General features: G+C 33.7%; 2 protein-coding genes across 6 annotated transcripts; both read right to left on the reverse strand.

Annotated features, from left to right (window-relative positions):
* Positions 1-490: 490 nt before the first annotated feature.
* Positions 491-4,198, reverse strand: LOC140809825 (fasciclin-like arabinogalactan protein 4). 4 transcript variants are annotated; one of them, XM_073167567.1, is made up of 2 exons: positions 2,787-4,198; positions 491-627 (listed from the first exon to the last, which is right to left on the reverse strand). In XM_073167567.1, the coding sequence occupies exon 1, from the start codon at positions 4,128-4,130 to the stop codon at positions 2,880-2,882; it is 1,251 nt and encodes a 416-aa protein (XP_073023668.1). In that variant the 5' UTR covers positions 4,131-4,198; the 3' UTR covers positions 491-627; positions 2,787-2,879. The 4 variants fall into 4 exon arrangements, with proteins under 4 accessions (XP_073023668.1, XP_073023671.1, XP_073023670.1 ...); XM_073167570.1 differs by lacking the exon at positions 491-627 and adding an exon at positions 974-1,785; XM_073167569.1 differs by lacking the exon at positions 491-627 and adding an exon at positions 974-1,830.
* A 1,160-nt stretch (positions 4,199-5,358) lies between these two features.
* LOC140808788 (lysine-specific demethylase JMJ21) lies at positions 5,359-13,259 on the reverse strand. Of its 2 annotated transcripts, XM_073166048.1 has the most exons (16): positions 12,954-13,258; positions 11,498-11,608; positions 11,338-11,396; positions 11,097-11,239; positions 10,564-10,761; positions 10,281-10,480; positions 10,061-10,160; positions 9,407-9,970; positions 9,175-9,297; positions 8,577-8,657; positions 8,164-8,477; positions 7,786-8,040; positions 7,428-7,512; positions 7,064-7,292; positions 5,895-6,060; positions 5,359-5,680 (listed from the first exon to the last, which is right to left on the reverse strand). In XM_073166048.1, the coding sequence occupies exons 1-16, from the start codon at positions 13,133-13,135 to the stop codon at positions 5,545-5,547; spliced, it is 2,946 nt and encodes a 981-aa protein (XP_073022149.1). In that variant the 5' UTR covers positions 13,136-13,258; the 3' UTR covers positions 5,359-5,544. The 2 variants fall into 2 exon arrangements, 1 of the variants encoding a protein (XP_073022149.1); XR_012113014.1 differs by lacking the exon at positions 5,359-5,680 and having other exon boundaries at positions 5,897-6,060; positions 7,064-7,282; positions 12,954-13,259.
* Positions 13,260-18,326: the final 5,067 nt, after the last annotated feature.

Raw genomic sequence — 18,326 nt, forward strand, 5'->3', positions numbered from 1 at the left:
AATATTTTGAAATAGATTGGGATGAACATTGAAAATGTAAATATTATTTAACGTACTTTTTAAATTTTTTTGTTATATTTTGTACAATATGAACTATATAAATATTAAAAATCATTTTAAGAATTTAATATATCAAGATATATGATAAATATCATTTATAACATGAACTTTTAAAAAATAAATTCTTGTAAATAAGTAAAAAAATTGAATGTACATATGATATTATTCATTCAAATAATTTAGTTATACAATTTTGTACTCTAATAATTATCACTTAATTTTATTATTTATTTAGTACTTATATATTTTTAGTTTATTCAGTATATATATGTAAATACATATTTATAATCAGAACAACACAAATATAAATATATATAAAGTGTAGAATTAAAATGAATAAATATATAAATTAAGATAACCACAACGATAAATGAAATAATTCAACATATGCACATCCACGAAGAAATTTCATGATATTATAATTAGTAATTGTCAAAATTTAATAGGACCAAATTGTACAAAAAAAGGTCAAAGTTCTGTTTGACTAGAACGTAACCGACAATGGACAACGTACAACTGGAAATTGACTGAAATATTTCTTCTTTAACCGATTTATGATTCAGTTATCTGCACATGTAAAGGAGAGAAAAATATAATAAGACAAGAAAAAACATCAGAGTACCAAAATATGTAATGCAGTTTAAAATTTTTCATTTTAGAAGAAATTGTAGTGAATACCTCCTCCAATCAAAATAAATAATAAATAAATAAAAAAGGCAAAAAGGAAAAAAAGATTTTTTCTGTATTTTCTGAGTTGTCCCACGTGTGTTTATTTGCTAAATAACATCGTAATATTCGAAACCAAAGGCTCTTTAGATCAGTGAATGTTCACAACAAAAAGATTAACTCTTTTCCCATTTCTTAAAAGGTCTATTTCCAGTCAAAACCCACAAAACACCGTCGTTTTTCTTTCTTCTTGTTTTTTTTTTAAAAAGAAAGTCGTTATAATTTATAATATTACTTTTAAAAGAAAATGTTGCTGATAATAATACCCAACTTATAAAGAAAAACTTTTAAAATCCTTGGATCAAAGCCTCTATCTTTTCAAAATGTGGGCCTCAAATACCCCAAAAAGGACAACTAAAAATGCTTATACTGGGCCTCTTACAAAAGTAAAATAAGGCCCAATTTACTTTTGAACTGTCATCAGCAATGGAGGGAAACTGTAACAGCTTTTTTTTTTCCATTCTTTTTTTTTTCTTTTTTTTCTTCTTCTTTTAATTCATAGAGGTGTATACATGTATACCAGCTATCATGGCAATAATTAAATTTTTAATCGATTTGGTTTTCCAAAGAAGGAAAGATCTTTCAAAAATATTTGAGGGAGATCGGTATTGCTCTAGAATCAATCAGATGTCAGAGCATTTCAAATATGCTTGTATAATATTTTTAATTTAAAACTCTAAAAGTCGACAATAAAATGGGGTATGCAATCAAACATTTCTGAATAATTTCATGTGAATGAGTAAACCTTTTCAATAATCAATTCACGAAATATAGACATGCATGCATCTGATGTATTGCCCTCTAAATACCTCCATCTCCATTCTTCTTCTCAAAAGAATGTGCGATACTATGGACTTCACCAGATAGCAGTGTAGTCTTAACATGTAAAGAAGAATGTGAATCTTGATCAGGTGTGACTACTGTGAGTGATGAAACACGGATCCGCTCTACGGAACGCGCGATTAAATGGAGGGTGTCAATTCTGGTCGAGATGAACATCTAGTTGCGCAAATAATTAATCAAATTCATTGTGACATATGTGACCTACAAAATCGAGAAATTTACCACGAAACTGCGGATAAGGGGTACAAGTTAAGCCTTAGCAAGAAACAGTGGATGGAAGGTGGGAATTCAAGCATCACTATTTGCCATCTCCAGGTGCATAAATCTATGCGTGCATACTGAACTTGGTTCTCTACTTTGGACAGCTCAATCTCGGTTATAATTAATGGTTCTACTTTCATGTTCTGTCCATCCATGTAAATGGAAAAAAACAAGCTTTATTCATGGACTAGGCCTGTTGTTCCGCTGGGATGGATTATGAAACTGGGATACATTTTTGTATACTGTACTAGAAATTAAAGACCAACGCCCAGACCGGCCAGACGACCTCCTAATTCAGTTATTATACTTATGGGTGCTAAGGGAGCTCACCGGGCATATTTTTCGCTAAACTAGTATCATATGCGCCTAAAAACTCTAGCCTGCTGGATTCAAATTGATATAAAATCTCATTTTTTAAAATACAAAAAGCCAAGAATAAAGGAAATAAACAAGTATGGTGACAGGAAATCGATAAAATTCCCAGGCGAGATACTCTACCAAAATAGAACAAGAAACGAGAACTTCTTACGCTCTTTATTACAAATCAGAAACATGCACATGAAATTTTTGGTGATTCTTCCAATGAATCACAATTCCAAAAAAGCTGCAGTCTTTTCTGGCCTTCTGTTCAAAATAAGAACAAATAGCTTTTCCTGCAATCTGTTTAAATACGGAGTACAAACAGTGTATGTACTGGTATTTTTGCAACAAAAACTCAAAAATTTTAGAAGCACTTGGTACCCCAAAATTTGTTATTAAATTACACAATTTAATCCAAAAAATCCAAGTTCTATACAAGCAACGGGAATGCAGAATCAAGAAATGATGATCTTTTAACAATTAAATTATGAATGAAAAATAAAGCCTAGATTATCGGCAAATAAGCACATTCTCACCTCTGGAATGCTCAAATCCCAGTCGAACAATGGCAGCAATTCCGTGTTAAAAATGGTACGATCACAATTTCCAAATGAAGCCCAATCTTGTAGCTATAGCAACAGACAACATAATCCAATGCACCACAAACCCAACACAGTACGCAGCACCCTAATTGCTTTACCCGCCTCCGACCGCATTTCCAGCCCCGGCGGTGATGACAAATGACTGGGCCGACCGTTTGCTGCTGGAGAATCTCCCGGAGGAAGTGCAATATCCGGTGGCTGAGCCACCGCTCCACCGCTGTTACTAGGCTTTTTCGCCTCAATCGGATTCCTCCCGAAATATTCTCTGGGCAGCAACACTCTTGATACCCCAAAAATAGCCACCGGATTCTGATCGAACACAGTCTGCGTGATGGATGCCTGAACTATTCCGGTATCAATGCCGACGGACCCATTAACCCGAGAGATATTCAAGGTAAAACTGCCAGCCCCCTTCTGCTCCGTGGCCAAAGTGGGTTGAACTGGGTTCACGATCGACTCCAAGGAGCCCAGCGGATAGTATGAATGTAAGACATGAAATCTCAGCACCATGGCCTTTTTGTCCGCAGGTAATGACTGAAATCTGACGGACGAAGGTAGATCGGCGAACCCTTCATCTGTAGGAACGAAAAGGGTTATCCCAGCACCGCCCTCGTCAGCTTCAAACTCGGTAACAACACCGGAGGCGGTGAGCATCGATGCCGCCACATTAAAATTGTGCCCATCGATAAGCGCTTTCGTGATGTTCAACCCCAGAGTGGGGCGGGTTTCGGAAGCCATGAGGTCGAGGTTGTAAGGGACTAAGAGTGAGCTGAGCGAGAAGATTGACACGTTGTAGGGTATGGTTTCAATTAGGGAGAGAATGGTGGCATTCGAGGTCTCAGAATGTACGGTGACGTCTCCGGAGTGGGCATCGAAGGTAATGTTGACACTGCCAGAATTGGAGGTGGCGCGTCCGGTAGTCTGGAAGAGGGTGGTGACGAGTCTACCGTTGTAGGGCAGGCGGCGAAGGTCAGACCAGAAAAGATACTCGAGAAGAACGTGGTAGCGGAGGACATCGGCGAGGGTTGCGGAAGAGGGGCGGACGGAAGAGCGGAGATGTGAATTGGGAACAACAAGGAGGGTGAGGGAGGATCGATCGGCGAGATCGGCGGCGACGGCGGTGGAGGAAAGTAGCGAGGTGAAATCGGAGAGATCGGGAAATGGGGAAAGGAGATGGGTGATGTTGAAGGGGAAAACGGAGAGTGGGCAAGTGGAGAGGAGTAGTAAAAAGAGGAAAGTGATAGGGGTAGAATGGGGAATGAAGCTTCGGATAGCCATTTCTGTGTCTTGGAGGTAGGAGTGAAGAAACTGTGCGTGTGAATGGAAATCGATTACGATGGGAGCCAGAATTCCAAGATTTTTAATGCATATATATATATATATTCAATCTAATAAAATTTTTGGATTTTCTTTGGCAAGATATTTGAAGTTATTATTTAATTTTTTTTTTTTGAACAATTATTTAATTTATTTTATATACTGATGAAAGGGGGAATTAAGAAAAAGATCGCCTGACGTGAGCTGAGTGAGACCAGAATTTGGGAGTTGAAATGAAATGGATTGAAGTTTGCACACTTCACTGCGTCATTTCCTCTTGCGTGAATGGGATAGACAAAATATTTTATTAAAATTTGTATTTTTTTGTTTTGTTTTATATCTCTTTATAATATCAGTTTTTTTTTTTTTATTTCACTTTTAATATGCTATTTTACTTTATTTTTTTCATTTTTATGACATTTCATATATATATATATATATATGACGTTGATATAATGTCGACATAGAGATGACATATGTTGTATCATGTCAATGCTCTGAAAAAATAAAATGGTCAAAAAAATTTAAAACATACATAACAAAAAATCAAAATTTAACAATATAAAAAATCAAATTTACAAATAAATAAATATATAAAAATAAAAACGAAGTTTTTCCAATATTTTATATCGCTTGAAGATACACACTTACATTGCCACTTGTATTATACACGGCATTATAACCGTTATAATCAATATCAATTCAGTAGTTTATGAAATAAAATTTTAATACATTAAATCATTATTACAACGCATGATATTTAATAAAATTAAAGCGTCAACGATTTCAAAAGGTAGTTTGTTTATATACTATAATATTCATTTAACTTTTTGTTCAATTATTCGAAGTATTCTCGTTTTCTAGGAGTTGTGACAAGACCTACTAAAAGGTAACCAAATTGATTATTTGTATTTGTCAATCTGTTCAATAATAATATAATACAGCATAAATCGTATGGGTGTCATCAATAAGAGTGAGATTATTTAGTGACAGTAATTTAAGATGCACCAGAAACCGTAAGTCAATAAAAAGAAAGTCACACGTCTGTACCGAAACACAAAGGTGATAACTTAAAAAATGAATTATCAAATTGACCACTTGGTCATTATCAAATTTCCCCAAATTTAATTATTTCTAGTTCATTTTTGGCAACGCAAATATATTTAATATCATAGTTTTCACGCAGATGTTACAAAGAGACGAAACCAACAGTTATTTCCTTTGCTCACAAGATAAAACGCAAACGTCCCAATTAATCAAATAATTAATACTTCCTACATACAAATCCATCGTAATAGAGTCGAATGACACTTCTTGAAAGTATACACTGCCCAAATATAGTAGGGTCGAACTTATTTTGTATTAATCAGACAAATCAACAACCAGCGTAACGGTTCAGTTCTCCCCAAACTTTTTCCTCAACTTCCTCCCATGAATCTGCCACCCTTAATTCTTTCCAGAGACTGAAAATTGCTCCCAGAATGTTTTCATCATGCAAAATACAATAGCACCTGATTACACATTAACCAATCCAAATAAATGAGAAAGGAGTCGCATCTGAAAAGACAGATTACGAAATATGGAACAAACGAAAGAAAAATAACATAGTTTTGATAATTGCAAAGTAGTAGATCGAAAAGGCATCAAATAATAAGTTACGCTTTATTCATGATGACTAATTATAAGATCAATTAGGGACACAAGGGATTGTAAAGCTGAACTTACATTGCTCTGTATGAGAGTCGCCCAAACCTACTATCAGCCACCGACGGTTTCAGTGATTCTTTTCCTACAAATGGACGCCTGTAGCTGTTAAGGAAGTGATTCAAGAGACGAGAATCTCCTCGGAAGACATCGAGATATATCGGGATTAGGTCAAGGAGTGGATCCCCTGTAGAATAGAATAATGCCAATTTACTCAACAACTGAAGGCAGAAAGAATAAAATCCACAATCAGTAATTTACTAGAAAATTGAAGGCAGGGAGATTAAAATTCTGGGTGATTCTGGTACAAGTACATCTCTGTTGATGAAATTCAAGTAAAGGATGTACACGCAAGACCAGCAAGCACACAAGATGAGCCATTGTCTATAAAGTGCATCAAATCTTGGGATTAATCCATGCTTGAACAGGAGAGGAACTCCTTATTTAAAATATAACCGTCAGACGTATTCGCTCTACATGTAACATATGTAGAACCCACACATGTATTAATGCATCAAACTGCACATGAAATATTTATCCTATGTAGCATATAGCTATCTCAAATCTAGAAATATTTCTTGAGACTGAGCCACTGAATTTGTATCCACAGCAAATATGAGTAGTTATCCATCATATCAGAGTCTATACTAAAAGGGAAATGAACACAAGGGAAATAGAATTCGATTCTGTAACTAGTTTCCATTCTGATAGCCGATAATTGACATTATTTACACGAGTAGACTTCATATGACACCTGCTGCGAAAGAAAAGAAGAAGATAGCTGCAGGTGAGAAACACACAAATTAAGTATATCTCTATATTGCAAATCAATTGTCATCCTCAGGATTACGAAAAACATTTTTTTTAATGAGTCAGTCAGTCAGGTGACTTTTATTGAACATTGAAGAAGCATATATTCTTTTGTATACAAACTCATCCAAATAATTTCACCACAAGCTCAGATATCAACTGAAGATAAAAAAATGTGAATGTTGAACACTTCATACTTCTACTACAAAACATCTACCCCACTGAAAATAGGATGAATAATACCAGTGAAATTATCTCAATATGAAAGTTGTGGGGGGCTGCTTACAGAAATACTAGGCAAATATATTTTCAATTATCTTGTTGCTGAGGAAGAACAAAAAGAAGTTGAACAAACTCAGACATCATGGAAAAAAACTCACCTATAGTTAAATCACTAAAGTCAAGGATGTGGCTAGGATACCATGAACAGCTTTGCCTGCTGCTTCTATAGGTTCTACTAGACACATCCACATGACCACTTTCTGCTAAACAAGAATCAGAAACGATTTCCCCTGATACAGAAGCCGAGCAACATGGTGTCATGTATATGTTGTCATCCATCACATCCATGTGTATCCAGGTACAAGATTTGCAAGCTTCTGCAGCATTCTTCAGAGAAGAGAGATTAAATACATGCATTAAAGCTTGAAGATATTTAATAATTGCCAAGGATAAAGTTTGAAATTGGATGTCAGGAATAAAAAAAACTGAAGATATCATTACTAGTAAGAGAACTATGATCACCTCAAATATATCAATGAATATGGTCAGATCACGAGGGATGTAAACGTCGACTTTCTCTATCAGTTTGCTAGGAATAGGATCACCCCTGCAAGATAGGAAGGAAAGTGTATAGATTTTAAATTAATTTAAGCTCCTCAAAGTTCATTCACGATATGTTGTGTGCACCTCCTTGCATGCAACATCAAGAAGCATATAATGTCCCAAAAGATGAAAAGAGTAAAATACTGTCTTCCCTACCATCAAGTTCACCGACGACAAAGAGAAAGGCCAAAATACTATTGTGGTTGCATACTAATATACAAAGTTCATTTCGTAAAACCTGAAACTCAAAAGATTGATGATAGAAACCCTTTAATACCATGCAGTCAAGCGGTGATGGACATTCTTCCTTTTCTGGTTTATAATGCTGATAAATAATTTCCACTCAACTGGATTGCCAACATGAGTGGAAATATTTTCTAATCCATCACCATATGATAGCTGCGCTTGACCTTCTCTAGCCCTTAGCATTGACTCTTGAGGAGATGGACGGGGAAGAAGATGAAGATTACACAGCTGCTCACCCAAAAAAGAAGCCAGATTTAACTCCTCTTCTGATGAAAGAGTATCTCTACTGCAGATCAAACAATGTCAAAGCGACAGTCAAAAAGAATGCATGCGCATTGATTTGAGCCCATGAAGCAGGCTATGCTTCAAAAAACACTGCAGAAAAATCAGTGTTAAGAGTAATACTTACAGCTCAGCAAATATTTTCCCTCTGCATCTTTCTGTCACAATATAGGGCCATATACAAGAACCTGATTCGAATGATGGTGTTCGAGCTTTCTGATATTCAAATTGTTTTTTACTCCAGACCCCAAATGGATAATCAACTTCTTTAAGATTTAATGATAGACTATGGCTGTCAATCACCTCAGGTATGCAGCTACCATCCCAAGGCAATACTCTATACGATCCATTTTCAGAAAGCAGAATCCCACTGGCCAATACAGTCGGAATGTATCTCTTCAAAGGAGAGTTCACATTCCGAAGTAGATTATGGAACTCAAGCTGTGACCACAATAAGTCAAGATCGGTAAAACTGCACCCCGGGGGTAGGGGGGGTTGGGAAAATTCCACTAGATACAAGTCGGAACAATAAAATCATACCTCAGTGCCTAAACCATAAAGAGATGCTTCCAGGCCTCCTTCAACAAATATTTTTATTACATAGTCAGCACATAGGTAGACCTGTAATAAATTGTACAGCATTTTTGTCAGATCAGACACACAACGTAAAATCACCAACAATTCCACCATTTGAACGTGTCAGTTTGGCAGGCAGAATCATGTTTTTTAATGCCATACGGTTCCTGTTCACGTGAGCAGTGAAAAGGACAAATGTTTTGGTTAAGTAATTGTTAAGGTCGGCAGCAACCCCCTCCCCTCTCCGTTTTTTTAAGGATAGAAGTTTAAACAGCACCCAAGAAACAAAACCACAGTTCAAGATTCCTGCTCCAACACCATTTGTACCTTCAATAGGTTGGGACATGGTGAAGAAAGTACATAACGCAATACAATATCTATGTGGTTCAGCCATAAAGAAATATATCCACGACACAGTGCCCAAAGGGCTAAAACTCTAATAATCTTTTAGATTAGATTACAATATTCACTCTTTATCTCAAATATGAATTTTATTTCTACCACAAACAATAGACCATAGAATTTGTAATCCCTTGGAAGCAAATCTTAGTACAAAACTTACAGGATTGCTACCAGTGCCAACAGGAAGTTTCTCATCATGGACAGGAGAGGGCAAGTTGTGAAAAGCACAAATTTCTCCCACGCGTTCAAACCATTTATCAGCACTGAGTGATAGACAGGCTCCCTGGAACATGAAATATATTCAAGTGAAATTTATGCAAAAGATAGGATTCAAGCTACACAAAGTTTGCAACATCCAACAATGAAGAAAAAATAAACAAGAAAAGTAATACCTTCCATATTAGGTCTCTAAGTCCTGGTTTTCCGACCCAAAGTTTGCACAACCAATTTCTCATTTCTCGTTGTCCTATGCTGTTGCCAGAGCTCCATAAAGAACTATAGTGGTCCTTCTCTTTATCAACAAACGTAGCTAAGAAATTTATATCATAAGAATATTCTAGATTATCCAGACTGCAACTTGTTGACAATCCATCGGTGTCATTCCCATTGCATCTATTCTCAATGAAATGGCACATTCTTGCCCTTTTCTCCACCCTAGTGAGGTCATCATTATCCATTCTAACAGCGTTCTTCTGAAGATCCTCAAAACCATCTTCATCAAGAGCAAGCAACCCTGCCCGGCAAATGCCTTTATGTCGATAACCAGGAGCCATATCCAAACATACAAATTCAAAGTTTTTAGAATTCACAAAATTCTGTGTGACAGCAATGGTCGTCTCCAAATTTAATATACAATGCCACCACCCACTGGGAACGTATATCGTCTCGCCAGGAAGCTGGGTGCACTCTATCGGTTTGTCATGTTCAGATAGAAGGGGATAATATTCCAGCCACCACTGCGAAAATATGTCGACACTTGGAAAAAATACAAATATGGAAAAAGAAAATGAAGGGGCTTAGAAAGTGCAGATCTTTGCAGACAATACCTGAAGCGAAGAGGGTGTTTCAATATTGACATCACCATCTTCATCGTTTACGTGTACGGTCACTCCTAATGGAACTCTTCCCGGAGGATACAATGCCCACCTATTAAAGATATATGATATTACTTTCGAAACTACATAATTTGAAGAAGAACCAAAAACTATCGGAGAGAGAGCAAGTTGCATGACATGAGGATAATTCAATGTCAACCACATTAATTACCTTTTACGGCCGCAGAGGAGTGTGTTCCAAGCACTAGTTAGAGATGGATCAACATGCCAGGAGGCCCCAGATCTCTCTGGTCCAATTATGAGCCATCTAAAAGGTGGTCGTTGCTCGCCATCAAGAACATCAAAATAGTCTTCCTGAAATAGCTGGGGCACACTATAATCCTTCAATAAGTCTGGAGCAGTTTCCCCGAACTGCATTAACAGAATTAGAGAATTGTACCAACTATGACAAGAATTCAACATTGAATTTCGAATAATGAGTATAATTAACAGACCTTTTCATCAAAAATGTATAGAGGATCTTCGTCATGCTGAACATTCATGTACGAAATATAATCCTTGAACTTCATAGTCATCTTTTTTGAACTCCTCTGCGATATTTTAAACTTTGTATCAGAGTATCTCGATAAAAGCAGTTCACTTGTCCATGATTTCCTCGCCGGCCAATTATCAGCTAATCCATTTATCAAAACCTGTTAAAAATCGAGAAATTAAAGTACATCACTGTCTTAAACACCAAGCAAATGATAGATCGACAAGACCGAGCAGTGACCAGAAATTTGTAAATTGTACATTAATCTTTTCCTAATTGAAGCAAATTAAAAATTTGCTCCACGCTAGTGGGAATAAGAAGAAAGTAAAATAAATAAAGAATCGATAGAAAAAATACAGCCCGATGGAACAATAACCCATCAGGATCGTGTAGTTTTAACAATGTTTTGAAAGTAAATATTATTAGGTAAATAAATAGCACTTTTCATGCATATACTGCAAATATGAGATTGATGGCAAATTACTGCTCACGTACTGGTTTTTGACCATCATAAGCCTCATGAAACTCTTCTAAAGAGACATTCTCCTTTCTGTCCACATTTCCACTATCGAAATTAAATCCATTTAATGTGGTATAAGATCGGTACAACCTCTGGTATAGAAATAAAGAAGTGAATCCTGAAAGAGGTGATAAGACCATCAAAACAGGTAGGCCATTATCATCACGCAAAAGAAAAAATAAAATAAAACAAAACAAAGATTATAAATTTGAATACCATCAAAGTGCAATGGTTTCTTTTGAGATTCTTCAACATATATAAGGGGCAAATCAAGTCTGACATATAAGATGAAACTATCAGACTTCTATAAAAGTTACTCAATGGAAGAATAGTAGAGAAGTGATAACAAAGGGAAAAAAATCAACAAAACATATACTGATGCAAAGCTGTTTTCTTCCACGAGCCTTTGTACTCCAACTGGCGATTAACGATGCGAAGGCATAGACTCATCCAAAGGGGCTCTTCACTGCATAATATATACATCACACTGCGAAAAAAAGAAGATAAATTACAGAACTGTTCATCAACAAGAAATATTAAAATGGAAATGAAAGTTTCTGAATCTTTATAAGCCTACAGAGTATGGGGAAAAAATCAATTTATAGATCAAATTACAAGAACGGCAAAGGACGAAGTTTTAGATACTCAACAATTTGTCTAATTTGAAGTACATGGTTAGTATCTTCTCCGAAGGTCATTCTATTTTAAAGTAAATTAAATTGCCAAAGTATGGGATAAAGAAAGACTCTTCCGATTTGTTTCCTTCACAAATGGAATAAGCACACCTAACCAGCAATAAAAGGATTTTTCCCCTCAGAAAGAGTGGAAACATTATTCTTCTGGAATCTAGATGGAAAGATTCAGATGTTATTCTCGTTATAAAATTATGCAGAATATATTACTATTTTTATTATTACTATAACTATTATTATTTTTATTGTAACTATTATCATTTAATTATCTCAATACACTTGGAGCCAAATAATTTTTTAGAGAAACTGCCAAGTTCCTGGTGTGCACGTATACATGAACAAGATGGTGCAAACAACAAAAGCATAAAATAAACAGCAGTCCAGTTTAATCCTATTGAATAGTCAATATCCTCCACAATTTCATCGTTATGTATTCAAGTAAGAATATGCAGCATTCTTAGCTGTGTCAAAGCAACTATGGCTTAAGTTGTACTACTTATAGAGTATAAGATGAGACAACATATAATCATTCTTTCACAGTTTAACAGGCGTAACATGAAACATTTGACGTTCTTAGGTTATGGCTATGCTCTAGGTAAAACTCCCTCATCCCTCAATACCCTTGGATAATATGAGTAAGGCTCCACCCCATGTTTTGACGAATTAAGGGTCAATGGCCATAGCCACATTATACAGGGTATAACATACCCTGGGTATCAAAGACAATGTTCAATGGCCCATTCTTATGTGAACAAATTGAGGTTGAAACTTGAAAGTTCTCTGCTCTTCAGAAGTCAACAATTAGCACGTAATGGATATGAAAAATTCGCTTATACAGGTCAATCCAGATACACAAAATCTAGGAAATTGAGTTCCAAACAATCCAAGAAGACGTCTGAGAGCTTCACGAATTTGCTGAATTCTTATCTACAGTGCTCGTTAAAAGTCTATCCCCTAACAAAACAAACAATTTTTACGTTAAGAACGCCATTTTTCTTTTCAAATCGTATTAGTCCTGGTTATATATCTGCGACTAAATTTGATCGTCTATCCATCTTCACTATGATGACTGCAGGAGGAAATTTTGAAAACATTATAAATCTAATCTAACCAGAAAACAAGATGAATCGACGACCATACCTGCTAACGCAGGAGAGACGAGAAACATCACGAGGCGTGAGATTCGCTAATATAGAACACAAGATTTCATCCGGCAGTACGCATAGATCACCCAGTGCCTCCACTCGCCGCCGGTTTTCAAAGGAAACGATTGATTCTGATCGCAATTCGCCATTAGTGTGAATGCCTAAACCGACGTCCATCGGAAACAAATGTAATTTATTAGAAGGAATGCAAATATGCAATAGATAGATAGACGCGTAGAACTTATGCTACTCAGAGAGAGAGAGAGAGAGAGCTGAATATCCTTTTTCCTTTAATTTTGTTGGAGCCAACACGCTTTATACTTGATTCTCTCCCACCGCTGATTTAATCTCCAAGAGCCAACACGCTTTATACGATTTTCTGTTTCTCGATCCAAACAAACCGAATCGACTTAAATAATAATAAAAAATTAAAGTTTGAATTTGACTCAAATTAAATATATTTAAATTCAATTTCGATATAAAGCTCGAAAAATTCAAATATCTTGGTTCCAGCTGAAGTTTGAGTTCGAGATCGAATTTGGCTCGAAATATTCGAACTTATTCATGAACTTTTCGAACAATAGCTCGTATATTAAATATCTATCGATTCGGCTCTAAATCTCGGGAATCGGTCAATTATTTTGCACCCATACTCTTCTATCTTATATTTTAATTTTTCCATGATGTAATTATCTGTTGTATTTGATTCGGTTTATGCTATTGTAACTGTTCTAAGAGTGAGATTAGATGGCATTACGAAAGATTTGACAAAAAATTAGTTGTAAGCTATGAATTATAATTTATAATCCAATATAATTATCGAGTAGGTTATTGTTGGGACGATATCACGTATCTTTATTCGTGAAAAGAGTCAATCATGATCATATTTATAATAAAAATAATAATATTTTTAACATAAAAAATAATATTTTATAATGAGTAACCCATATAAAAGACAGATCACAAAATTTACTCATGACATCGTCTCTCAAAATTTTTTATGATAATTATTTAGTCCATTAAAATTGAACCTACTTTTTATTTAACTATTATTTTTGTAACTTTAATAAAAGCTCGCCTAGGTTCAAGTCCATTGAACTCTTGTAAAGTTTGTAAATTGACCTATTTCAAAGGTAAGATTTCATTTGCGTGTATTTTGCTTCCTTGGTTCTCTATGTAGTGCTGACTTAATCAGGGTCGGATACGTCGGACACTTTCCAACGTTTCCGTTTTGTTCGTGATGAATGTGACGATCCATCAAATTTTTTTAGGCTTCACATGTGTGACATGAACATTCTCCGATCCAACATTCTAGTGTTCCTCTGAATTTACTTAATTCATGTAACAATTTATTTTGGCTACATTAATAAGTATTATGTAGCTATTTTTCCCATTCAAATTATTGTAAAATTTGAGTCAAAGTCAAAATAATTTATAGACATCTCGATGTGACATCACCCTATTGAACAACAATAATAAATCGAATATAATTCAAGTATTTTATTCACTTGACTGTAAATACTTACAGTGAGATGCAATCATAGATCACCACCACCTATTCTAATACTTTGGGCTATTAACGTCGGGCCTCCCAAAACTTGGCCCGATAATGAAATACTTCAGCAATGGCCTTTTTATTCCCACACGCGATAAAAATTGTAACGATTTTATACTGTATAAATGTTCTAACAACAATTATACGCTGGTAAATTATATACACGTTGATGTGTGTGTAAAATCATAATAGTAATTTACTAGTTTATATATAATTTTATGAAATGTTATATTTTTATGTTTAATTTAAAAATAATTGAAGGAAATTAGTGAAAGATAATAGGGCAATTTGAAAGGGTAATATTAAAAATAAGTTGAAATAATAATACTAAAAGAAATATTGGTGTAAGGACAATTTTGGAAATAAAAGACGATGTCTTTTAGGTGATAGAATCTTTATATAATCATATAATATCAGATTTTTGTTTGAACTAATAGTTAATAAATTTTCGTTTCGTCCTTTGTATATATAAATATGAAGCTTTTTGGTATTTAACAGTTTTAATAATAATTTAATTATTGAGTATGTCTATTATGAGACGGTCTCACGAATCTTTATCTGTGAGACGGGTCAACCCTACCGATATTGACAATAAAAAATAAATACTCTTAGTATAAAAAGTAATATTTTTTCATGGATGACCCAAATAAGATATACGTCTCACAAAATATGACCCGTGAGACCGTCTCACACGAATTTTTGCCTTAACTATTTATTATTACCATTAGTTTTTGTTTTCTTCCAATATTTCCGAGTATCACAATTAGTTTCGTAACGATATAATTAATTTTAATCCTTTTAATTATTTTATACAACTAGCGATGCATTGAAAATAAAAATAATAATAATATCAACCATTATCGGAATATTTTCAATATTTAATCTTATTTTTATTATAATTATAAATTATAATGTATGTTGGTAGCCGGTAGGTTGACTGGAATTAAAAAAAATTATATTTGTAAATCCATTTATGCAATCTCAACCTGCATTCCGTGCATAATTTTTCTGGAAAAAACTTTGATTCTGATATTCTCTTGGCCAAATTTATAATTTTATCCCTTTTTTATACATAAAAATTCATGTGAAACCATCTCATGAACTAATTTTGTAATACGGGTCAGATTGAATCTTCTATCCAACCGATCTATGAAAAATATTCAACAATACGTAAGATGTCACATAAGACACCTAGATTTTTTTTATATACTCAAACTCGTGTCAATAATAACCTCGTATGTTAACAGTTAATATAAATTTGTGATATCCTAACTGTAGAATAACGCTAGCAATGTATTATTATAAAAATTCAAGCTAAAAATTTAAATTACTATAAAATTTAAATTTTAGTTATTTCAAGAACAAAGTATAAAAAGTACCAAGGGGCTGGGATAACCCGATAAGTGAGAATGACAAAGGATTTTCTATTTTCTTGATTCTTTTTTAAGAATTTAATTAATTTATTTCGAAAGTTGCATGCAAGACTTGGTCAATTCAAGAAATTTTCAAATTGAACTTTGATTTGTTATCCATCTAGAAAGTTGCAACTTTAGACTTGTAAACCCGACCCATTTTCAACTGTAATATTTATTTAAACACGCACACAACACACATACTAATCCATAAAATATCACAAAAGATGGTGTGAGTGAGTGAATTTTGTGAGATAAATATTCAACTCGACATAAATCATGAAAAAATATTATTTTTTATGTAAAAAAATATTATTTTTCATGGCAGACATAAAGTCTATCGAATTGTCTAATTGATACAAACCTGTGAGACGATTTCACAAGAAACATACTTAAAAAAATATAAACATAATTTATTATTAATTGAAATTTGTTTCAGTCACCAAATTGGAATTTCTAATAAATCCTTTTTATCCAATGTATTTTTAGTCACTTTCAGTTGCCCAATTTGGCTGGCCATTTTTCTAAACCCTTTGTTGGTTAGACACGATATTATTAAGGTGGCAGTCTAATTAAAACCAATCGTTTTCGTAACATTTGATATTGAATATTATAAAATTTGTCAATTGATATTGAATTTGAAAATTCAAAGTGTTATTATCTTCTATTCTTCTAAAAAAAATCAATTTCTAATAATATATTTGATATACTAAATAGTTTACGGTCAATTGATCAAAAAAATCACATGAATATAGCAACAAATTAAAGCCGTCCTCTAGTATTTGTGTTTAATATAATAATATAAGTAATTAACTAAATTTTGGATTTCCCATCATTTATCATGATAGATTATGGGGAAAAAATTAATTTCTAGGAAATGTGGACTTCTATTTATTCTTATATTCAATTTTTTTTCTTCGTGACGGTCCGATGAGAGTGACTTTCGAATTGAATTGAATTGACTCTTAGGAGTTAGGACCATTCCTCACGCTCATCTGATTAATGAGTGTAACTGCATCGGTTTCAAATTTAATCAGAAATATAGGTAAAAATTTGTGTGAGACGATCTCACATGTCGTATTTTGTTATATGTATTTATTATTTGAGTCATCCATGAAAAAATATTATTTTTTATGATAAGAGTATTACTTTTTATTGTGAATATCGACAGGGTTGATCCGTCTCACAGATAAAAATTCGCGAGACCGTCTTACAAGAGACCTACTATCAGATATATCTGATTAATCAATAAAGGTAATTAATTGTTATTTTTGAGGATTTAAAATTTTAATCAAATTTTTTTGATATTAAAGTAACTGTAAATCATACGTTTGTCACTTTATCAAAAGATAGAGTGATGATAATAATATTACTATAATATTTTAAACCATACAGCCAGCGTTCGTCGGAACGAGCGTTCCCACTGTGCAGAAGTTCTGGGCTAAAGCAGTAGTTGGATTGTAACGTTGTTGTTCGACGTTATATCGGTGATTTTATGGTGGCACGGAATGCATGGGTTGTAATTTGTATGGATTGTTTTTGAAATTTTATGTGTGATATTAGTTTTTGAATCAGAACAGAAACAATGGACATAGAGTTATATGAATAATTGGAAATCATTACTTAAAATTTTAGAATACTTTGTATGATCACACTGAATCTTATGCCTCACTCGCTAAGCATGATGAACTCGGGAAAAAAAATATATAAACAAAGGCACACTTAGGGGGGTGTATTCAATCTAAACTTTTAATGACTTTTAATGACTTTTTTTAAAAGGTGGACTTTTGTGGAGTTGATGGATTTTGATTGACTTTTATAGAATCTCATGGAATTGTAAAACATATTTCATAGACTTTTATAGACTTTTTTTGTAGACTTTTGTAGACTTTTGTAATTGTGATTTATTTTTTTATTAATTTTTTTTAAATAATTATTGGACACGTATAACCTATTCAATTTTAAATTTTTATTTATTTATGAAAATGTAATGAATTTTACTTATTTAAAGGTTAAATAAATTTAATTTGTGAAAAACGACAAATGAACTATCCAATTTATTGAAATCAAAATTTCAATTCTTTATGTCAATTCAATATATTAATGAACAATATTTTTATAAGTTCATAATAAAATTTTATTAAAAGAACACTCAAAATAATGAGTAGTCTTTTATAAAAAAAATCTAATCATTACTGACAATTTAAACGACATCGTTCTACATTTCATTGGTTATGGTATCCCTCCATGCATTAGCATTTGCTCGTTGTTGTTTTTGAGTATTAAATAACTGATCAAAGTCGTCACCTTCATAAACTTGTGTTGATGAAGACAATTGAGCTTCATTATCTAGTTCAATTTGAAATTCATCAAATTGACACTTCTTTCAAAGAAAATTGTG

The sequence above is a fragment of the Primulina eburnea genome, chromosome 13, assembly GCF_022965805.1.
Source record: "Primulina eburnea isolate SZY01 chromosome 13, ASM2296580v1, whole genome shotgun sequence".
NCBI classification, from domain to species: domain Eukaryota; kingdom Viridiplantae; phylum Streptophyta; class Magnoliopsida; order Lamiales; family Gesneriaceae; genus Primulina; species Primulina eburnea.